Source organism: Mirounga angustirostris, unplaced genomic scaffold, assembly GCF_029215605.1.
Source record: "Mirounga angustirostris isolate CCGP_5_RB_7025 unplaced genomic scaffold, mMirAng1.0.hap1 SCAF_11, whole genome shotgun sequence".
Classification (NCBI taxonomy): domain Eukaryota; kingdom Metazoa; phylum Chordata; class Mammalia; order Carnivora; family Phocidae; genus Mirounga; species Mirounga angustirostris.
Genome location: NW_026991719.1, coordinates 1106336 through 1126372, shown reverse-complemented (window position 1 = coordinate 1126372; position 20037 = coordinate 1106336). Strand labels below are relative to the sequence as shown.

The following is a 20037-nucleotide window of genomic DNA, read 5'->3' as shown; positions in this document are numbered from 1 at the left end:
TCTGGTCAGTGCTGCCCCAAATGCAGCCTGTGAAGTGCACCTGCCACATCTAAGATAAAGACAATCCACAAAAGTGGAACTCACAGAAGCAGAGAGCAGAAAGGTGGTTGCCAGGGGCTGGGGGGAAACGGGGAGATGGGGGTCCCAGGGCACAAACTTTCAGTGAGAAGTGGAATGAGTCCTATGGACGTAATGTTGATGGTGATTATAATTAACTATCATACACTTGAACGTTGCTAAGACAGCAGATCTGAAATGTTCTCAACAACAACAACAACAAAAAAGTTACCATGTGAGGTGTGGGGTGTGTGAATTAGTTCGGTTGTGGTCATCAGTTCACAATGTGTACGTACATCAAAATATCTTGTTGTACAGCTTAAACATATACAATTTTGTCAATTATACTGCCAGAAAGCTGGAAAATGGAATAGAATGGGATAAATAGAATACAATAGAAATGGAATGGAACAGAATAAAGAATAGAGTAGAGTAGAATAGAATAGAATAGAATAGAATAGAATAGAATAGAATAGAATAGAATAGGCATAGAGTAGAGTAGAATAGAACAGAATAGAGTAGAACAGAATGGAGTAGAATACAACAGGGTAGAGTAGAATACAACATAGTAGAATAGAATAGAACAGAGTAGAGTAGAATAGAACAGAGTAGAATAGAATAGAATAGAATAGAACAGAATAGAGTAGAATAGAATACAATAGAATAGAAAGAATAGAGTAGAACAGAATAGAACAGAACAGAGTAGAGTAGAACAGAATAGAGTAGAATAGCAGACAATAGAATAGAGTAGAATAGAACAGAGTAGAACAGAATAGAATAGAATAGAGTAGAACAGAATAGAACAGAATAGAATAGAATAGAGTAGAACAGAATAGAATAGAGTAAAACAGTAGAACAGAATAGAGTAGAATAGAACAGAGTAGATTAGGTGGCTCATTCACTTAAGCATCTGCCTTCGACTCAGGTCATGATGTCAGGGTCCTGGGATTGCGTCCCACATCAGGCTCCCTGCTCAGCAGAGAGCCTGCTTCTCCTTCTCCCTCTGCCATTCCCCCTGCTTGTGCTCGCTCTTGCTCAGTCTCTCTGTCAAATAAATAAATAAAACCTTTTTTAAAAGAACATAATAGAGTAGAACAAAATAGAACAGAATGAAACAGAATGGAATGGAATGGAACAGAAAAGAACGGAATAGAATAGAATGGAATAGAATAGAATAGAATAGAATAGAATGACATAGACTAGAATAAAACAGAACAAGACAAAATCCACAGAGTGATGGGCAGTTGACAACAGTCAGCAGAGACCCCCCACTCCCTTGTCAGCCCCCCAGAAATGAGGAAGCTAACAGAGACCCCCCATTTGTGAGGGTGCTCAGTTGGGCCGGTCGCTGCAGACCCTCGGGGAGCTACCTCCTGGCTAGGATGGCATCGTAAATGCCCCCGGTTCTCCTACACTGGAAGTCCTGAAAGCCGGCAGGAGCCAGGAGTGCGAGGTACTGGGCAGGGGTCCTCTCCCGGCCCTCCGTCTGCACCAGCATGTTCAGCGAGTACAGCTGCGTGGTCAGAGGGCCCCGCCCATCTGCATCCAGGAGGCTTTCGATCACCAGGACACCGCCACCTGGGACAGGGAGAGGCGGCTGTGAGCAAGGGACGAGCCAGCCTGAGGACCCCGTTCCACCTTCCAGGCTGGCTGCCCCAGCCCCCAGCCCATCCATCTCTCCCACTGTCCTGGGTGCCTTCCATCCTCATCTGTAGAATGGGCGCACACAGGACACCCCCTGGGCACCAGCCAAGTTTGCACAGTGAGAAGAGCAGGTGCACAAAATGCCCCCTACCCTAACCATACACGGGGGTTCGACCCAGCAAGGTGTGCACCATGGGAGCCTTCCATGTTCTGCAACTTTACCTGGGATTAGTTACAGAATGGGTACTAATGTTGCTTTGTTTTAATGACTTATCCAGAGGGAAGCCAGTTGGGAGTTGACCCCGCTTACCTGTCACGCGCGTTCAGTACCTAGCCTCCAAACGAAGATTCTAGCACAATCCCACCCTGAATGTACCACAAGCGCATGTGGACACACGGCCCCATGACCTACCTGGTTTGCAGGCATGATGGATCCTTGCCAGCAGGTGTGAGCACCGCGCATCGGTCCAGTCATGCAGGATCCTTGCCAGGATGTACAGATCTGCCTCCGGAAGCGGGTCTTTAAAGAAATCTCCTATAACACAGGCAGGTGCCCTGGGGTCAGCCTGCTACTCAATCCCGCGTTGACTACACCTGCACCCAGGATGGAAAAGTCACCTAGCTGTGTGGACCTGTCCCCAGATCTTCCTAGCTGGGACAGGAAGACCTAGCCCTGAACAAAAGGAAGTCTCAGTGAAGACAAGAAAATTCGGAATGGTGTTTGGCGTCCCTTTCTGTCCTTCAGATCTGGAAAATGATTTTTCTTTTTATCTTATTTCCTAAGGTTGCAAGTAAACGACTCTCTAAGCCATGGATTTCAGGAGACCCCAAGCAATCGGTCAGCAGTTCCTGTCTGATGAGTTGAAGTCAATCAACAGTCGATACATGTTTTCCTGATTGGAAAAAAAAAAAAAAAAATGCCCAAGAAGGACCCTCCATGCATACATGGTGCCAAACACTCAACTCTCGTAACATTTTTCCTGCAAGAAGTACCAATTTTGGAAGAAATCTTGGATAGCCTTGTGCTGTGCTGGGTCAACCAGCAGCCGAATGTTGTCCAAACTCTACAAATTCACAGGAATTCGAGAAGAGTATGCATTGGATGCTGCACTGGTCAGTCCATCACTCTGCCCTGTTCTGAGGCTCCCAGGAAATCCAGGGCCCACAGACATTTGCCCCCACGAAATAGGGCAGAGCAAAGGGGGAGTTCTCCAAACTGATTTTCTTCCATCAGCGACAAAAGACAGGGGCTGGCAAACTCTGGCCCGAGGGCCACGTTCGGTGGGCCATCTGTTTGTGCGCAGCAGGTGAAGGAGACAATCCAGACCCCAAGATGAAGAACACACGGGAAGCTTCCACCACCTTTCCCTTTGTGAGCAACGGCAGAGACACCAAAAGCCCAGCTCAGCTGTGTAATAACAAAGTAATCCACTCTCTCGCCTGAACCCCCAACCTCTGACATTGGTGTATTTCTCCCATTTTCCAGATGAAGAACGTAAATAAATCCGATCATCCTCTCCAAGACGTGTGATAGACTCCCGGAGGCCATGTTCGGAGTAAGGCGAGTCAGACACTCTCCATGTGTGCAAAATTTAAGGGGCCCCAAACCTGGTCAGGTTTCTTATATTTTAGAATATAAGATTTTATATTTTTATAAAATATATATAATATTATATATATATATATAATATTTTAATGTGATGTTTTTAAAATGAACATTAAGGCCCCAAAATATCCCTGAGGGTCAAAGTTTGGGAATGTTACATAAAGACAGTATTCAACCCTACAGGTGCATGACCCCAGCCATGACGGTAGCATCTGAGCCTCAGAATGGCCGAGTCTCCCTGATCTTCTGAGTCAGCAAATGTCCCTGAGCTTCCCTTGAACCCAGTTCATGTACTGTCATCCACTGGTGCTTTGGATTTAGACACCTGCATGCATGTCCTGGGGGCTGAGTAAGAAAAGCAACACCAGCTGGGGCTTAAACCATAGGAATTCATCCCCTCCCAGCTCTGGAGACCAGAAGTCTCAGATCCAGGTGGGGCAGGACCACTGAGATCCAGGCGGGGCAGGGCCATACTCCCTTCTGAGGCTCTAAGGGAGTGTCCTCCCTGCCTGTTCCAGTTTCTGGGGCTCCAGGCATCCCTGGGTTTGTGGCCATGTCCCTCCCATCTCTGGCTCTGTCTCCATGTGGCTTCTCCTCTGTGTGTGTGTCTCCTCCTCTGTCCTTGTAAGAGGATTTAGAGCCACCCTGGTCCAGGATGAGCTCATCTCAGATCCTCCACTTCATCACATCTGCAAAGACCGTGTTTCCAAATAAGGCCCCATTCACAAATTCTGGGTGGACACAAATTTTGAGGAAACACTCTTCAATCCAGCCGAATACTCAAGAAAGAACTAAGTGTAGGAAAACTATCTAGCTGTACACCGTTTTCCAGGCATCACCAATAATAATTCTAAGTTGAGGGTGGTTGCCTGCAGGGCGGAGGAAGCCATGCCCATGGTACATCCTCGGCCAGACCTGAGCCCCCGGGGGATGGATCTATGATTCTCCGTGCACACGCAGAGCCCATGGAAACAACCCACCTTCACAGAAGCTGATCCGCGCTTCCTCCAGGAATGAGAAGTGCTTCTTGGCCATCTGTACCACCTCAGGGATGTCAAACACGGTGACCCGACACCCAGGGTACAGAGAGGTGCACTCCTTGGCCAGAGCCCCAGAACAGCCTGGAAGTGGACGGACAGGAAGGTGTGAGCAGATGCACCTTGGCCCACCATCGACCCCCAGGGGGCATCCACATGGGGGATGTGGTTCTGCCCCCCATGGAGGTCTTCATGGCTCCATCATCACCTATGAGCCCCTGAATCTACGAATCTTCCTGGCTGGACCAACCCGTTGACCACTATGACCCCGTTCTGCGTGACTCATAGGCAGACACGCACTTGGGCACCACAACCGTCCCATGCGGGGACTGCCCCATTACCTGAGGATTCTGTGGCACAGAGAGACCACGGAATGTGCCCAAAGTCACACAGCGAGCCAGGCATAGGGGCCGCTTTTGAATAAACCACATCAAGTTTCCCAATCATGGCGTCCTACTGCCCGAGATGGTGGGGGGACATTGCCCTGATGTTGGCTACAGGTCTGAGCATCTCAGATCTGGGGACCAATGACCGGGGGTCCCTTAGCTGCACCTTGAAGCCTGTCTGCATCCCAGGCAGCTTGGCCCAAACCAGCGAGCCATTGTGTTGCTCAAAGGATGGAGACATGCCCACATCGGGAGGGCCACATCGGGCTGGCATCACCCCCAGAACATGCACCCAGGCAAACATGGTGTTGGGAGCCCCTGAATCCCCATCTAGTGGGGTTCATGCTCCCCGTGCCTCCTCTATGGGACCAGCATGGGATGGTCAGGGCAAGAGCGTTTGCTTGAAAGGGACCAGGGGTTAGACTTGGCTGCCCCCACCTCCACCTCCACCGAACCCCACATTTCCACCCTTTAGGACAGAGATGACCAACACCCAGTACTCCTGCATCTGCTCTAGGATATGCCACGCCCAGCCTTCAGCCACAGGAGATGCTTAAGACGTGGGCATCCTCCTCATCCGTGTTCGCATCAGGACCCTCAGAGCCCAGAAAACCTGGCGGACCCCTGCAGCCCCACACGGCGCTTTGCCTGCCCCGGGAAGGCAGCATGGCAAGGTTGACTCGATGGCTTTGCTAACTGCTTTCCAGGAGCTCCGTGATGGCTGCACCCCACCATCCTCTAAAGCCTCCCTTGTCACGCTGAGCAATGCCAATGTCTACAGCCACGTGGCCCGGGCCTCGGCAGCATCCGCGTCCCTGGGAGCAGAGATTCTTGGTCCCTCCCCAATGCACGGGGTCAGAACCGCAGAGGGTGCGCCATGTTTGGGGAGGAGCTGGAACCCCCACGGCCTGTGGGACGCCCACGGGATGCCTTGTCTCCGATCCTAAATGGGATCCCCATTGTCTTCCCTCCCTAGCCCTAAGACACAGCTCCATGCGTGGGGCCGATGCTCACCACCAATATCGCAGATGAGCGGGAACGGGGACAGGTCAAAAGCGGCCAGCACATGCCTCCCGCTGATGCTCCAGATGTCCTGCAGACCTCGCATGATCTGCAGCCGCTCGCCCTCAGATCTGCATGTGAAACCACGCTCGTCAAGATCGTGTGGATACCCAAATCAGGGGAGAAGCTGTGGCCGGAGCAGGGGTCTTGGAAACGGGCAAAGCACAGGATGGAAGGGGAGGCACTGGGCAAAGCTCAGGCACCAGCCCTGAGAACTCCACACCCCGTGCACGTCCTTCTCCCCTTTCCCGGCCCTCGGCCAGCAAGGAACCCTGCAACGAGCCATCGGGCATCGCCACCTGGGGACTGTGGTACCAGACCCCACGCCAACAGCAGCCCCGAGTGTGTGCGTAGAGCTGACCTACTACCTGGGTAACTCTGGCCCAAACAAAACCCATTCCTCATTTTTCTACATCACTGTTGCTTCACGTAGAGCGCCTTGGGGGGAAGGACAGATTCCTGCCTGCTCAGCACACTGACCAACACAAACAAATCTGTCATCTTTTTTATTTTTTAAATTTTAAATATCAACGTCCCTCTGTTTTGCTCCGTTTGGACCCATGTATTCCGCCCAGCGAGTGTGTGGAAAGGAAGCGTCACCCTGCACACGTGGGCGCTCGGCGTTACCTGTAGATGGCACTGAAGAGCTCGTCAGAGGGAACCCCAAATGCCTCCAGATACTGGTTCTTGCCGTCCCTGCAAACAGGCAGGACGCGGTCACCCAGGATCTGCCACGTTCAGGGAGCACCAGCTGCTGCACACATGGGGTCACACATCCTCACCTCCCGTCACAGACAGAACAAGCAGGGGACAGGACTCAGTCACCACATGTTTGGACCCCCTTCTGGGATGGAACACACACGTGTTCAGAGAGGCAGGCTGCATCTAGCCTGGCTCTGCCATGTGGGCAAGGAAGGAGCGGGTTCTAAAAACAGTGTGAAGAAAGCTCGAAAATGACGTGCAGTCAGGGGACACTGATGTCCACAGGACTCATCAGTCGGCATCCGGGGGCAGGAGAAGCCTTGCTGTGTTATTATCAGTACCTATCAGTATCTGACATCTTTCTATACCTATTTATCAATATCTATTATTTACATATGTCTATTAATATCTATCAATATCCATCTGTACCTATCAATATCTATTCATCTATTATCTATTAATATCTATCAATACCTATCCATCAATATCCATCTATTGTTATCTATCTACCTACCTACCTATCCATCTACCTATCTATCATCCATCCATCCATCCCTATATCTATGTATCATCCATCCATCTGGCTACCTGTCCATCCATTCAACTATCATCTATCTATCAATCTATCTATCATCCATCCCTATATCTATCATCCATCCAACCATCTATCCATCCATCCACCTGTCCATTCAATCATCCATCCATCCTTGTATCTATCTGTCTATCTATCTATCATCCATCATCCATATATCTATCAATCATCCATTCATCCATCCATCTATCCACCTGTCTATCCATCAAACCATCTATGCATCCATCCACCCATCTAGCCATCCCTATATTATCATCTATCTATTTATCTATCATCTATCTATCCATCATATCTATCTATATATATCTATTTATCCATCCATCATATCTATCTATCCATCCATCCAACCCTATATCTATCAATTATCCATTCATCCATCCATCCATCCACCTGTCCACCCATCAAACCATCCATGCATACATCTACCCATCTATCATCCCTATATTATCATTCATCCATCCCTCTATCTATCTATCCATCCATCCATCATATCTATCTATCTATCTATCTATCTATCTATCTATCTATCATCTATCCATCCATCCATCCATCCATCCATCCATCCATCCATCATATCTATCTATCCATCCACCCATCCCTATATCTATCAATCATCCCTTCATCCATCCATCCATCCACCAATCCATTCATCCATCCACCCATCTAACCATCCCTATACTATCATCCATCCATCCTTATAGCTATCTATCTATCCATCCATCCATCCCTATATCTATCAATCATCCAACCATCCATCCATTCACCCATCTAGCCATCCCTATGTTATCATCCATCCATCCCTATATCTATCTATGTATCTATCTATCCATCCATCATATCTATCCATCCATCCATCCCTATATCTATCATCTATCCATCCATCCATCCATCCATCCACCTGTCCATCCATTCTTCCATCATCCATCCACCCATCTAGCCATCTCTATATTATCATCCATCCCTATATCTATCTATGTATCTATCTATTCATCCATCATATATATCCATCCATCCATCCATCCTTATATCTATCAATCATCTATCCATCCATCCGTCCATCCACCTATCCATCCATCCAACCATCCATTCATCACCCATCCACCCATCTAGCCATCCCTATATGATCATCCATCCATCCCTATATGTATCTACCTGCCCATCTATGTATCCATACATCTATGTCACTGGTTTCCAATTGCAGGTGATTCTGCCTCCAAGAGGCACTTGTCAATGTCTAGGGACATCTTTTTATTATCACGACTGGGGAGATTGTACTGGCACCTGGTGGGAGGAACCAGAGGCGCTGCTCCACACCCTGCAGAGCCCAGGACGCCCCACCTCAGAGAGTCATCCAGCCCCAGACACCCACAGCGCAGAGTGCAAGAGCAGATGTGGAGCACACAACCATCATAATTCGGGCAGTATCTTGTATGCCATCTTCCCCGCTTTGCCTCCTCAGCCCAGGCCCTTTCCCTGGAAACCACTAAAGCACAAGGACTCTTAACTGAGCAGATTTGCACTTCGTGAATTCCTTCAGCCAGGACTAAGGGGGTTTCTCACATCTGCTCAGGATTTCCACACCTAGCGGGGTCGTGTTTGATTCTACAAGGAACCTGGCACTTCAGCTGCAGAGACCCCCTGAAACCAGCCCCCAGGGAGCCCTGGCGCACAGTCCATGCCATCAAGGCCATGCCCACCTCACGGCCTGGGCCAGGTGGCCCCAGCACAGATATGTCGTCCTGGCCAGGTACCGCAGCATGTTGCCCTGGCACTTGGGACTGGCCCTGACCAGGTAGGTGCTGGAGAGCTCTGTGTTTTGATACAAAGCTGAAAACAAACAGAGAGAACAAAAAAGGCTAAGTGAGATTCCAAGTCCTTGCCATTGCTGGTGCGAGCATCGGCAATATCAGGGCTGAAAGCGGATTCTCGCCTAGGGGCATCAAAAGGCCTGCAGCCACAGCTGGGGGCCCATGCACCTGCTCTATTCTGTTTTGGCAAATCCCGTTGGAAAGTGTGGTGCAGCAGGTGGGAAGGGCAAGTGAGCCGATGGGGACCCTGTAATACAATCCCTGGGCTTTAAAATAACACCTGATTTGGATATACACTCTACTGGTGATACAACGACTCCAAAACTGGAATCACGTTGATGGAGCAGGGGTTGCCTTTCTGCCACGCTCAGCCAAGCAGTAGGCAGCCAACCCCGGGCGAATGTCATCATTTTAACAAAGCCCTGGGGAGGATGTGCAGACCCAGGCCCACAACAGCCCTGGTTGCTCTCTGAGCAGATGCCCCGCTGTGAGCTACCCCATCCTGCAGCATCTGCAAATGGCCAGTCCCATGCCTGAGCCTACCTCCCTGTCTCCTCTCCTGGGGACCTGCTTCCCACGGAGCGCCCGCTGTTTTGCATGGGGTGGTCCCCAGCTGGGTGTTGGCACCAACCAAATGCCCCAGGGTCAAATGACAACTGATAATTGTGCCAGAAGCCACCTCCAGTAGCATCCCCCTGCACCCAATGTCTCCTGACCGAGGTGTCCTCCCGGGGGTGCAAGCTCAGTGTCAGCCACCCCAGTACGTGTGATGTGCAAAAACTGTTCTCAGGGAGTGGCTGGTGGTGGTTGCAGATAGCTTGCACCCTCGTACCTGCTTGATCTCCACGCCCGGGTACCTGAGAGCTGTCAACCCCCACAGGATGCTCAAGTTAACCCATCACTGGTATTTGCACCCCAGAACCCCAACTGGTGCATGACTCGATACCACAAGCACAAAGGCCACTGACCACGGCTGCCACAGCCAGGCCAGCACTCCTGTTCTCATGTGCTCTGGCTCAAGCAATGCTCTCTACATTTGCAATTTCATGAATCTACAATTCTAAAAGTGGTCAGAATGAGTGACATAGAGTTGACACTTTGAATTTTGCAAAGTAAGGACATAAAAAAAAAACCAAAAAAACCTACCACCACCATATTCCATAAGAGAAAAGCCATTTCAACACCAAAACAAGAATGTAATATAAGGAATGGCAACCCTTTAGCTGGATAAATTTAGTTTGATTGAGAAGTACGCCCATGTGATGTTTTTCCCCATTTTTCCTTGCTCATTGGATACTTCATGAGGGTACCAACGTGCACACCAGCATGTGGAGACCTCTCTGGAATGAGGACAGCTAAGTACAGCCTGGGTGCTAAACCTGGCCCACCGCTTGTCTTTGTAAATAAAGTTTTATTGACACCCAGCCATGCCCATTCACTTACATAATGTCTACATGCTTACCTTTTCCCCTCCTTGTTTGCACCTGAAGCAGCTTCAGGGACACACAGGTGTCCAGCAGGAGCTCTGTCCCACAGGAGCTGGTGCCCAGCCGTGCAGCCACGGCTGCCGCGCCCAGGGGCTCTGGGGCCTCAGCCAGAAGGTCAAACACGCCCAGCTCACAGGCGGCAAACAGAACCTCGGAAACAAGGGGCCAGCTTTGAGTGTCCTAGGAACCGTACTCACCATGGGGAGCCGGGGTGCGTTTTCGGGGGACACTGCACTGCTATGGAAAACGCTATGGCAGTTCCTTAAAAAATCGAACATAGAATGGCCATAGAAACCAGAAATTCCACTTCCGCATATGGACCCAAAAGAACTGAAAGTGGAGACTGGAAGAGATACATGGGTGTACTACCCATGTTCACTGATGCATTATCTACAGTACCCAAAACATTTAAGAACCAAGCATGCACCAACGGACAAATGGATGAGCAAAGTATGGTCCATGCACACAGTGGAATATGACGCAGCCTTGAAAAGGAAGGATGTTCTGCACCTGCTATGACGTGGATGGACCTTGAGGACATGGTGCTGAGTGACATAAGCCAGACACGGAAGGACAAATCCTGTGTGATTCCACATATACGGGGTCTGTAGAGGAGTTCCATCCACAGGGACAGAGAGTAGATGGTAGGGCCAGTGATGGGGAATTAGTGTTTGATGGGGACAGAGCTTCAAGTTGGGAAGATGGGAAGTTCTGGAGACGGATGGAGGGGGGTGGTTGCCCAACAGTGAATGTGCTCAATGCCCCTGAGCCATGCACATAAAGATGGTGGAGATAGTAAAATTTATGTTATGTCTATTTAAAATAAAATAATTTTTTAATTTTAAAAAATTAAAGAAAAAAATAAAATTTTCAAATTAAATGAACTCATTAAAATTTTTAATATTTTTAAAATGTAAAACAAAATGTTTAAATAAAATTTAAATGAATGTTCAAATATTTTGAACAGCATAGAATAAATAAAACAGATAACAAATAAAACAAAATAAAATAAAATGAAAAGAAACAAAACGGAACGAAATGAAATGACGTGAAATGAAATACGCTTCCCCCGTTCACTCAGGAAGCACCTGTTTCTACCACTCCAAGTGCTGTGGGGTTGACCAGCTGTCCAGGGTGATGCCATCTACTGGACAGGTTGGTCCCCAGGGATGGTGAGGGCCAGGGCTGGGGTCAGCTGCCGAGTACATGCAGGGTTCCACAGGGCCATTTACTGGCTTGCTGGCACACAAAGGGGGAGGCTGAGCACATGTGGGTGTATGCAGCATGCCCCCCATCCCGTCTGTCTTTAGGAGCTCTTCACTGAACCCCCTCCCTCCCATCATGCCCAGAACAGCATCACTCTGAAAAAGAAACAGCCTGGGAACCATTCTAACAAAGAAACACCCTCTGAAGGAAACCTCTGGTCCTCAAAGAGAACACCAGCAAAGGGACAGGGACAAGCACAGCCACCTGCAAACCCACGTGAGTTTTCAAGACCCTAGTCTTTGCCTCTTCACTGTTAGCAACCATTACCTAGGGGCACAAAGCCAGGGACTGAGTTGTTTTAATTTTGCAAACAAGGAAATACATATACTGTGTTTTGTTGTTGCTGTTCAGAGGTCAGTGTTCCCTACACTGTCAGTGTCTTAAAATGTGTTACCTATTCTCTTCCATTTATCTGTTTAAAGAACTTGGCAGGTCGTGCCTGAAAATAATGCATAAAGTATAAAACATGGATAAGTCAATGCATTTTTTTCCCCTCCTGCACACAGTGTTTGGATGGGTGGTGCCAGGGCTGGGGCGACCTCAGTGATATTGGCCAGGACGGACGCACACACTCACATCCCATGTGCACAGATGGTCCTGGAGCCCAGGTGCATCCCACAGCACTCAGTCCACACGGTGATCAGCACTGGTCCCATACGTGCATGAACGTGAATAAAAGTAAGACCCGTCTCCATCCTACGTGAGGAAGTAAGTAGGCTGGTGTTTGCTTTTTCACTGAGCACACGGAAAGCCCTACACCACACACGCACGCGGCCATGGTGGGGGGTCGGGGGGTGGGGTGATACTGCATTTGCAGTTATTCTGTGATTAGGGTCCTCTTAACTCTTATTCCATGAAAGCAGGGTTTCTAGACCCCAGCACAGCTGACATCTGGGGCTGAATGGCTCTTTGGGGTGGGGCGTCCTGGGCACTGTAGGGTGTACAACTCTGTCCCTGGTCTGCACCCACCCCACGCCAGGAGCACCCCCATCCTGGCCATGACAACCAAAAATATCCCCAGACCTTGCCGAGTACCCCCTGGGGGCCAAAGTCCCTGTTTGAGAACCCCTGGAGTAAAGTTCTATCAAGGTTAACTATACGCTCCATCTATAAAATTCTATTAAGCTCGTATTAAGTCTTGTTAATGTTTCCTTTTGCGTTCTGTGAGGGGAACACAAACTCTTATTCCATTAAGATTGTATCAACTCTTGTTAGGGTTCCATTCCTTGTTATTCTATGAAGGTTGTATTATCTCGTACTACTAATGTTGTATGAACTTTTCTTCTATTAACGGTGCACAAACTGCTTAACTCGGGCTATTTCAAGCCTTATTCTATCAAGACGGTATGAACTCTTACTCGGTTAAAGGTGTATTATTTCTTACACTGCTAAGTTTGCATTAACTCCTGTTATGACTATATGACATCTTGTACTAAGGTTGTGTGAACTCCTACTGTATTTATATTTTATTAAGTCATTGTATCAAGGTCATATTAAGTTTTATTCTATCAAGGTCGTATTAAGCATTATTCTATCAAGATCCTATTAAGTTTTATTCTATCAAGGTCATATTAGGTTTTATTGTATCAAAGTCATATTGAGTATTATGCTATCAAGTTTGTATTAAGTATAATTCTATCAAGATTGTACTACGTTTTATTCTATCAAGATCCTATTAAGATTTTTTCTATCAAGGTCATAATAGGTTTTATTGTATCAAGGTCGTATTAAGTATTATTCTGTCAAGGTCATATTAAGTTTTATTCTGTGAAGGTTGTGTTCCATCTTCTTCTATTAAACTCGTGACAACTAGGTAACATATCATCACGTGTACTGAATGGGATTTTCCTCCCAAGATTTATAACCCGTCCAACACCAGTGTGAGCGAGGAGCAAACAGCCCCAGCTGGCCAGGAAACATCTTGCGAGCACAAGTCAGTCACATCTTCAAGCAACAGAAACACAGCAAATTATGATGATTATTTTGTAGAAGGATGCTCCTTTTCTGTATCTCAAAGGCTCTACAATAGGAATTCTTAACCCTTGGGGGTCTACAGACCGAATCTGGGTGGATCCGTGAGCTCGGTTGGGGAAGACATTCTGCTTCAGTATTCAGTGACCCCCACCCAAAGTCAGCACCCTCTTCGATTATGAATCAAGCGCAAAGCACCGTAGTATTACGATACCTGTGAGTCAGTGACTGAGGAAAGCCAAGACATCTTCGTGTCTCACGTTATCTGCCACAGGGCACTTGAAATACAACCAGGACGCACACGGCACCATGGTCCAGTGGGTCTGGACTCGACTGGCTGCACACATCACCCCAATCTTGCAGCCCCAGACCCTCCGCCCCAGCGACTGCCATCCTTGGGTATCTCTCTGCCTCGCGGATGCTCAGCCACTACCTGGTGAAGCTGTGTGTTCTCAAAATTAGAGTTTCACTGCAAAAAGCCGGGGAGAACCCCACCATCCCATGAGAGAAGTCCACCGTCCCCCTGCACAGCAGCTGTGAATGCTTTCCTGCCCTCTGCATCCACACAACCGTCCACATGGACATGTTCAGCACCTGGACCCCAGAGATTTTCAGCACAGCATGTGTGTGTCCCACCAAAGACCACCCCCCACTGCTAATATCCTCATCCCACAGCCCTGACACCAATGGAGCTTTAAAATATAAAATCTAATGCAAACTGGTGCAGCCACTCTGGAAAACAGTATGGAGGTTCCTCAAGACGTTAAAAATAGAGGTACCCTATGACTCAGCAATTGCACTACTGGGCATTTACCCCAAAAATACAAATGTGGTGATCTGAGGGGACACCTGCACCCCAATGTTCATAGCAGCAATGTCCACAATAGCCAAGCTACGGAAGGAGTGGAGATGCCCTTCAACAGACAAATGGATAAAGAAGATGTGGTCCACATACACAATGGAATACGACTCAGCCATCAGAAAGGATGAATACCCACCATTTGCAACGACGTGGATGGAACTAGAGGGTATTATGCTAAGTGAAGTCAGTCAGAAAAAGACAAATACTGTATGATTTCACTCCTGTGTGGAATTTAAGAAACAAAACAGATGAACATAAGGGAAGGGAAGGAAAAATAAAATAAGGTGAAGTCAGAGAGGGAGACAAACCATAAGCGACTGTTAACTCTAGGAAACAACTGAGGGTTGCTGGAGGGGAGGTGGGTGGGGAATGGGGTAACTGGGTGATGGGCATGAAGGAGGTCACATGATGTGATGAGCACTGAGTGTGAAATGCAACTGATGAATCATTAAATTCTACTCCTGAAACTAATAATACACTCTATGTTAACTAAGTTGAATTTAAATAAAAAATTTTGAAAAAAATTTAACAAAAGAAATAAATGAAGGAATATATAATATATATAAAATCTAATTATAACTTGCCTCTACTGTTTTATGGAAGTAAAATTCGCATAGCAGGAGATTCGGCATTAACCACTGTAAACGAAATAACTCAGGGGTGTTTGGCACATTCACTGCGTTGTGCAACCACCAGCTCTGTCTGATTCCAGAACATTCTCATCCCCCCAAAAGGAGAGCCCGTCCCCATTGGCAGTCCCTCTCCAGTGCCCGGCAACCACCACTCTGCTTTCTGTTTCTATGGATTTGCATATTCTGGATGTTTCATATAAATGGAATACACACCACATGGCCCCTGTGTCTCCCATTTCCACCCAGGATAATATGTGCTCAGTCAGAAGAAGGGATGAGATACTGATGCGTGCTACGTTGTGGACGGACCCCCAGACTCACCTCTAGTATAAATGCATCACCTTGCTTTTTAGTGTGTTAATGGACGAGCTCCTATATTGCCCTATCACAAAATGTTTTCAGTATTTCGATCCCTGTCTTTTGATAAATGTTGCCCCACACCCCAGGGCCCAAGCCTCTGCCCGGACACCTGCCCATAGTTCCAGGACATCCCACCCCTAAAGGACACTCTGTACCCATTAAGCTGTCACTCCCCATTGCCCTCGCCCAGCTCCCACCAACGGCATCCAAGAGTGCCCGGTGGAATGTTCTCCCCACGCTCCTACCTGGGAGACCATGAACCCATTTGAGTATTCAGTCAGCAGACGGTATGCCTGTTCCTCGGGGCAAGTCATCTTTGTCCCACGCCAGGCTGGCCTTGAGAGCCCCTGGTTGTCCCAGCTGCAGGGTGTGTGTGTCGGTTAGCAAGTGGTGCGGCGGCCAGCCACTCGGCGCTGCCAGAGCTCCTTGCTGGAGGCCCAGGGTGAGCCAAAGGCCGATCACTGTAGAAAATCCTATTAGCCCTATTAAGGGGATGACAAAGCTTAAAGGTACTCGCTGGCTTTCTGCTCGCTCCTTCTGTCCCTGCTGTGCGCACAGCCCTAAAATAGCCTCTGCATCTGTCACCTCCCTCCCTTACACCATCAGCTATGGAACGCATCCAAAACCAGTATGCTTGCTAATCACTAGCATCGATTACTCATGTCATGCATTGAAGAGTCTCTAGTCCCCTTTACATGGGGAGACAAAGGGGGCATAATTAATCTTTTAGGGCTGCCATAACAAAACCCATATGCCTGGGGCGCCTGGGTGGCTCAGTTGGTTAAGCGACTGCCTTCGGCTCAGGTCATGATCCCGGAGTCCTGGGATCGAGTCCCGCATCAGGCTCCCTGCTCAGCGAGGAGCCTGCTTCTCCCTCGGACCCTCCCCCCTCTCATGTACTCTCTCTCTCTCTCATTCTCGCTCTCTCAAATAAATAAATCTTTAAAAAAAAAAAGCCCATATGCCTAAACCAAGGGAATTATCCTGTCCCAGCTCTGGAGACCTTTTAGAAGTCTGAGATCCAGGCAGGGCAGGGCTGCTGAGATCCAGGTGGGACAGAGCTATGTTCTCTCCTGAGGTTCCTGGGGAGGGTCCTTCCTGCCTTTTCCAGCTCCTGAGGCTCCAGGCATCCCTGGGCTATTGGCCGCATCCTTCCCATCTCTGCCTTGGTCTTCGTGTGGCTTTGCCTCTGTGTGTCCTCCTCTGTGTCTTGTAAGCACACCTGTCATTGGATTTAGGGCCACCCTCGTCCAGGATGAGCTCATCTCAGATCCTTCAGTTACTCACACTTGCAAAGACCCTATTTCTGAATGAGTTCCCAGCCTGAGGTTGCAGGGGTTAAGACATGGACATATCTTTTGGGGGGCCACCATTTAACCCACAGTAGACAGGGGGTGAGCTCAGCTGTCATCCAGGGCTCAGGATCTTTAAAACACTGTCTGAAGGCATGTCCTTCTTTGTTTCCACAGCCAGCAAATGCCCCTGAAACCATTCCATGGATTTGGACTCTGAAACTACTTTCAATCGCATGTCTTGCCACAGCTAAAAATGTGCGGTAGGGACTTTAGTGAGGGGTGTCACTCAAAAGTGACCTCTAAAACAAGGCCACATGATTCCTTTTCTCCTCTGCATGCTGTCTGTCTGTGCTTGGGACATCAGCAATAGCTAAGGTGACAGACGGCGGAGGCCACACACAGGCAATGGGCTCCCAGAGAGAGAAGAGAAGAGCAACAGCCTGTCCCCACTCCCCTCCCTCCAGGACCATCGAGCTAGACCTCCCCTCCCCGCGGAGCTCACCCGACAGGAGCCCCTGTGCCACCCAGGCACTGCCCCTTGGGAGTCACATGCGGCTGTTGTCTATTAAAGCAAGCGATTTTGTGCAGGGAACATTATCATCCCAGAGCCAAGATTTCCAGGCCAGAGATGTAAATCCAGGAGGCTTCATGCAGACAGGTGGAGACGGGGGGCATCCGTGCATCCTGGGGATGTCCTGGCGGGTAGCAAGCACAGTGGCAGCACCGAGGGGCGCCGGGTGAGGGATGGGGGGGACAACTTTAGTTCACTGAAAAATCTCCCTGGTATTTCGATGGATGACCCTGAATGGACAGCCCAGCCCTACAAGATTCCATGCATGGATGTGAGCCATTGCTCCACTCTTCTGGATGCTGGCATCTGTAGTGGGACACCTTCTAAGGACTCACTGCTGACGTGTAGAGACGCCGCGGACTCTTGTACACCGTTCTATGTCCTGCAATCTCAATGAGTAAGCCGACACTTCCAGGTGTCTTGTGATTTCCGTGTGGGTAATTAAAATGCCCACATATAATTAAAACTCGGCTTCTTCCTTTCTAATTCGAAGAGTAAGGGAGAGGAGGAAAACCGACACTGGGTAGGCTTGCAGCCATCTTTGATCTACCTATGTCTCTTGTGATTACTCACGTATTTATGTACTTACTTATCTACTTATGTATCTTACTCATTTATTTTGACTTTTATTACATGCCTGCGTTCTGCTACCGCTTGGCCGGGTACCTGTCCTATGGCTTAATAGATTTGAAGTTCCGGTCCAACTGGCTTTGTTTTGGAGACATAAAGGCAGTCTTTCAAAAAGCGGAAATTGCACAATTTACTTGATAAGCCATGCGAAACCCCATTTGATATTTACATTAAAAGATCACATACCTGAATCTACTCTCATCAACTCATTTTCAGTTTTTGTTTGTCCTGCCTCTTCCTTGCCTGAGCCATGGCCTGGCACTGCCTGGAATTGCCTCACGTGTCTCTCGTGACCTTTCTGATGCTTGACTTTACAAGCAAAGCCCAGATGGCAGCTAGAGGCCGTCCTGCGGCCTCAGCCTTCCTCCTCCCCACACCCCTGCAAGCCTGAGCTCAGCATCAGCTCACCACGCCTAGCCCATGCCCCATTTTGGGGGCAGCATCGCCTGTCTGGGGGTGCAGGGAAGACTCCAAGGGTGCACTCAATGCCATCGTGGCAAGAAGCTGGGCTTGTCCTGTGGTTGGGTGGGCGACGTGCAATACGACAGAGACTGAGATGTGCTTGCACAGAAGCTAGAGGTAAGATGGCGAACGACCCTTGGGTGCGGGAGGGGGCTCACAGGAGGAACAAAATGATCTGCCAAGGCTCGCATTTGTTTGATTAAAGTGCAAGTAGCGCTTCTCAGACAGGACACCCCATCCCAGTAGGTAGGATCTCCCCGGGATCTTCTGTTAAGGCGATTACTTTACTAATGAGATTGAGGGCTGAGAAGGGCTAAAGACTAATGCTTAAAATTCAAGGTCAGTGCTGACGTCCTCCCCTTTCAGAAGCGGAGTCCTGAACACGAGCAAACAAAGGACTCCAATGTTAGAGCGGCTGGAAATGGACAGCGGCTATCCCTTTGTACATCGCCAACCACTGGCATGGCATCCGTGTTGGCCCACCAACCCCTGAACAGTCCTCGTTTCTTGCCAGAAGAAGTAAGATGCCATCTTGACAGAAGCAATTCCCACTGGGCGGAAAACAGAAAAGGATTTGCGCGGACAGCAGTTGTTCAAAAACGAATCCAGCTAATGGGTTTCTTTTGGGGGGAGGCAAAAACGTTCTCAGGTTTCTGCGTGGTGATGGTTATGCATGTGACTATACCCGAAGACGCGGCATTGTACCCTTCTCATGTGTGGACGTATGGTATGCGCACTGTATCTCAATAAAGGTATTTTTTGAAAGACTTTATTTTTATTTTTTTAAGGATTTATTTATTTTGAGAGACAGCACGAGTGTGCATATTGGGGGGAGCGGCAGAAGGAGAGAATCTTCAAGCAGACTCCCCGCTGACGGTGGGGCCCAACACGGGGCTCAATGTCACAATCTCGTGACCCTGAGATCAGGAACTGAGCCGAAACCAAGAGTCGGATGCTCAACCGACTGAGCCACCCAGGCATCCCAAGACTTTCTCTTAACAACAGTTTGAGGTTCCCAGGAAATGTGAAGGGAAAACTCAGCGATTTATCATACACCCCTTGCCTTCACACATGCATGGCCTCCCCCATGGAGGCTATTGCTAAGGAGAAAAGCATCCATGGAAACCTACAAACGAGAAAATGGAACGGGCTTCCAATGAGCACACCGACGGGCTTGATCAGAACACACCGCCTGACGCTCTGTCTGCAGCATGGTCCACCTGCCTGTATCCTGGGGTCCCCATGTCCATAGGGGATGAGGACACACCCATGCAGGGTAGACCAGGTGACCCCAGTGCCTCCCGCACTTCTGAGCATGCGGAGCTGGGGGAGCAGCCCCCTGCTTCCCTCACAGACAGCCGGTCACGTGGTGAAAATCGATCGCACAGACAGAAGCACGAATGTGTGGAGACGATGAACACCGCCAGGCCGGCCTGACAGCCACGAAGGATATTGAAGTGATGCAGACCCACCTGTTTGCAGAGAGAAGAGTTCGTGGCACAGCTCCCGCGGGAGGGACGGCTGAGTCCGCCAGGCTCCACCCGCCAATCCCTCGCGCTTCTAGAGAAAACGTCTGAGACGCACATGGGTGACTTTGAGAAGGTTCA

The 20037-nt window shown here is 49.0% G+C and overlaps 1 protein-coding gene across 1 annotated transcript; it reads right to left on the bottom strand.

Annotated features, from left to right (window-relative positions):
* Positions 1 to 1423: 1423 nt before the first annotated feature.
* ASMT (acetylserotonin O-methyltransferase) lies at positions 1424 to 19090 on the bottom strand. The gene is made up of 8 exons (XM_045884878.3): positions 15718 to 19090; positions 10357 to 10531; positions 8784 to 8913; positions 6420 to 6488; positions 5745 to 5863; positions 4288 to 4428; positions 2114 to 2236; positions 1424 to 1635 (listed from the first exon to the last, which is right to left on the bottom strand). Exons 1-8 carry the CDS (start codon positions 15784 to 15786, stop codon positions 1424 to 1426), a joined length of 1038 nt encoding a protein of 345 aa, XP_045740834.1. The 5' UTR covers positions 15787 to 19090.
* Between the last annotated feature and the right edge of the window lie 947 nt (positions 19091 to 20037).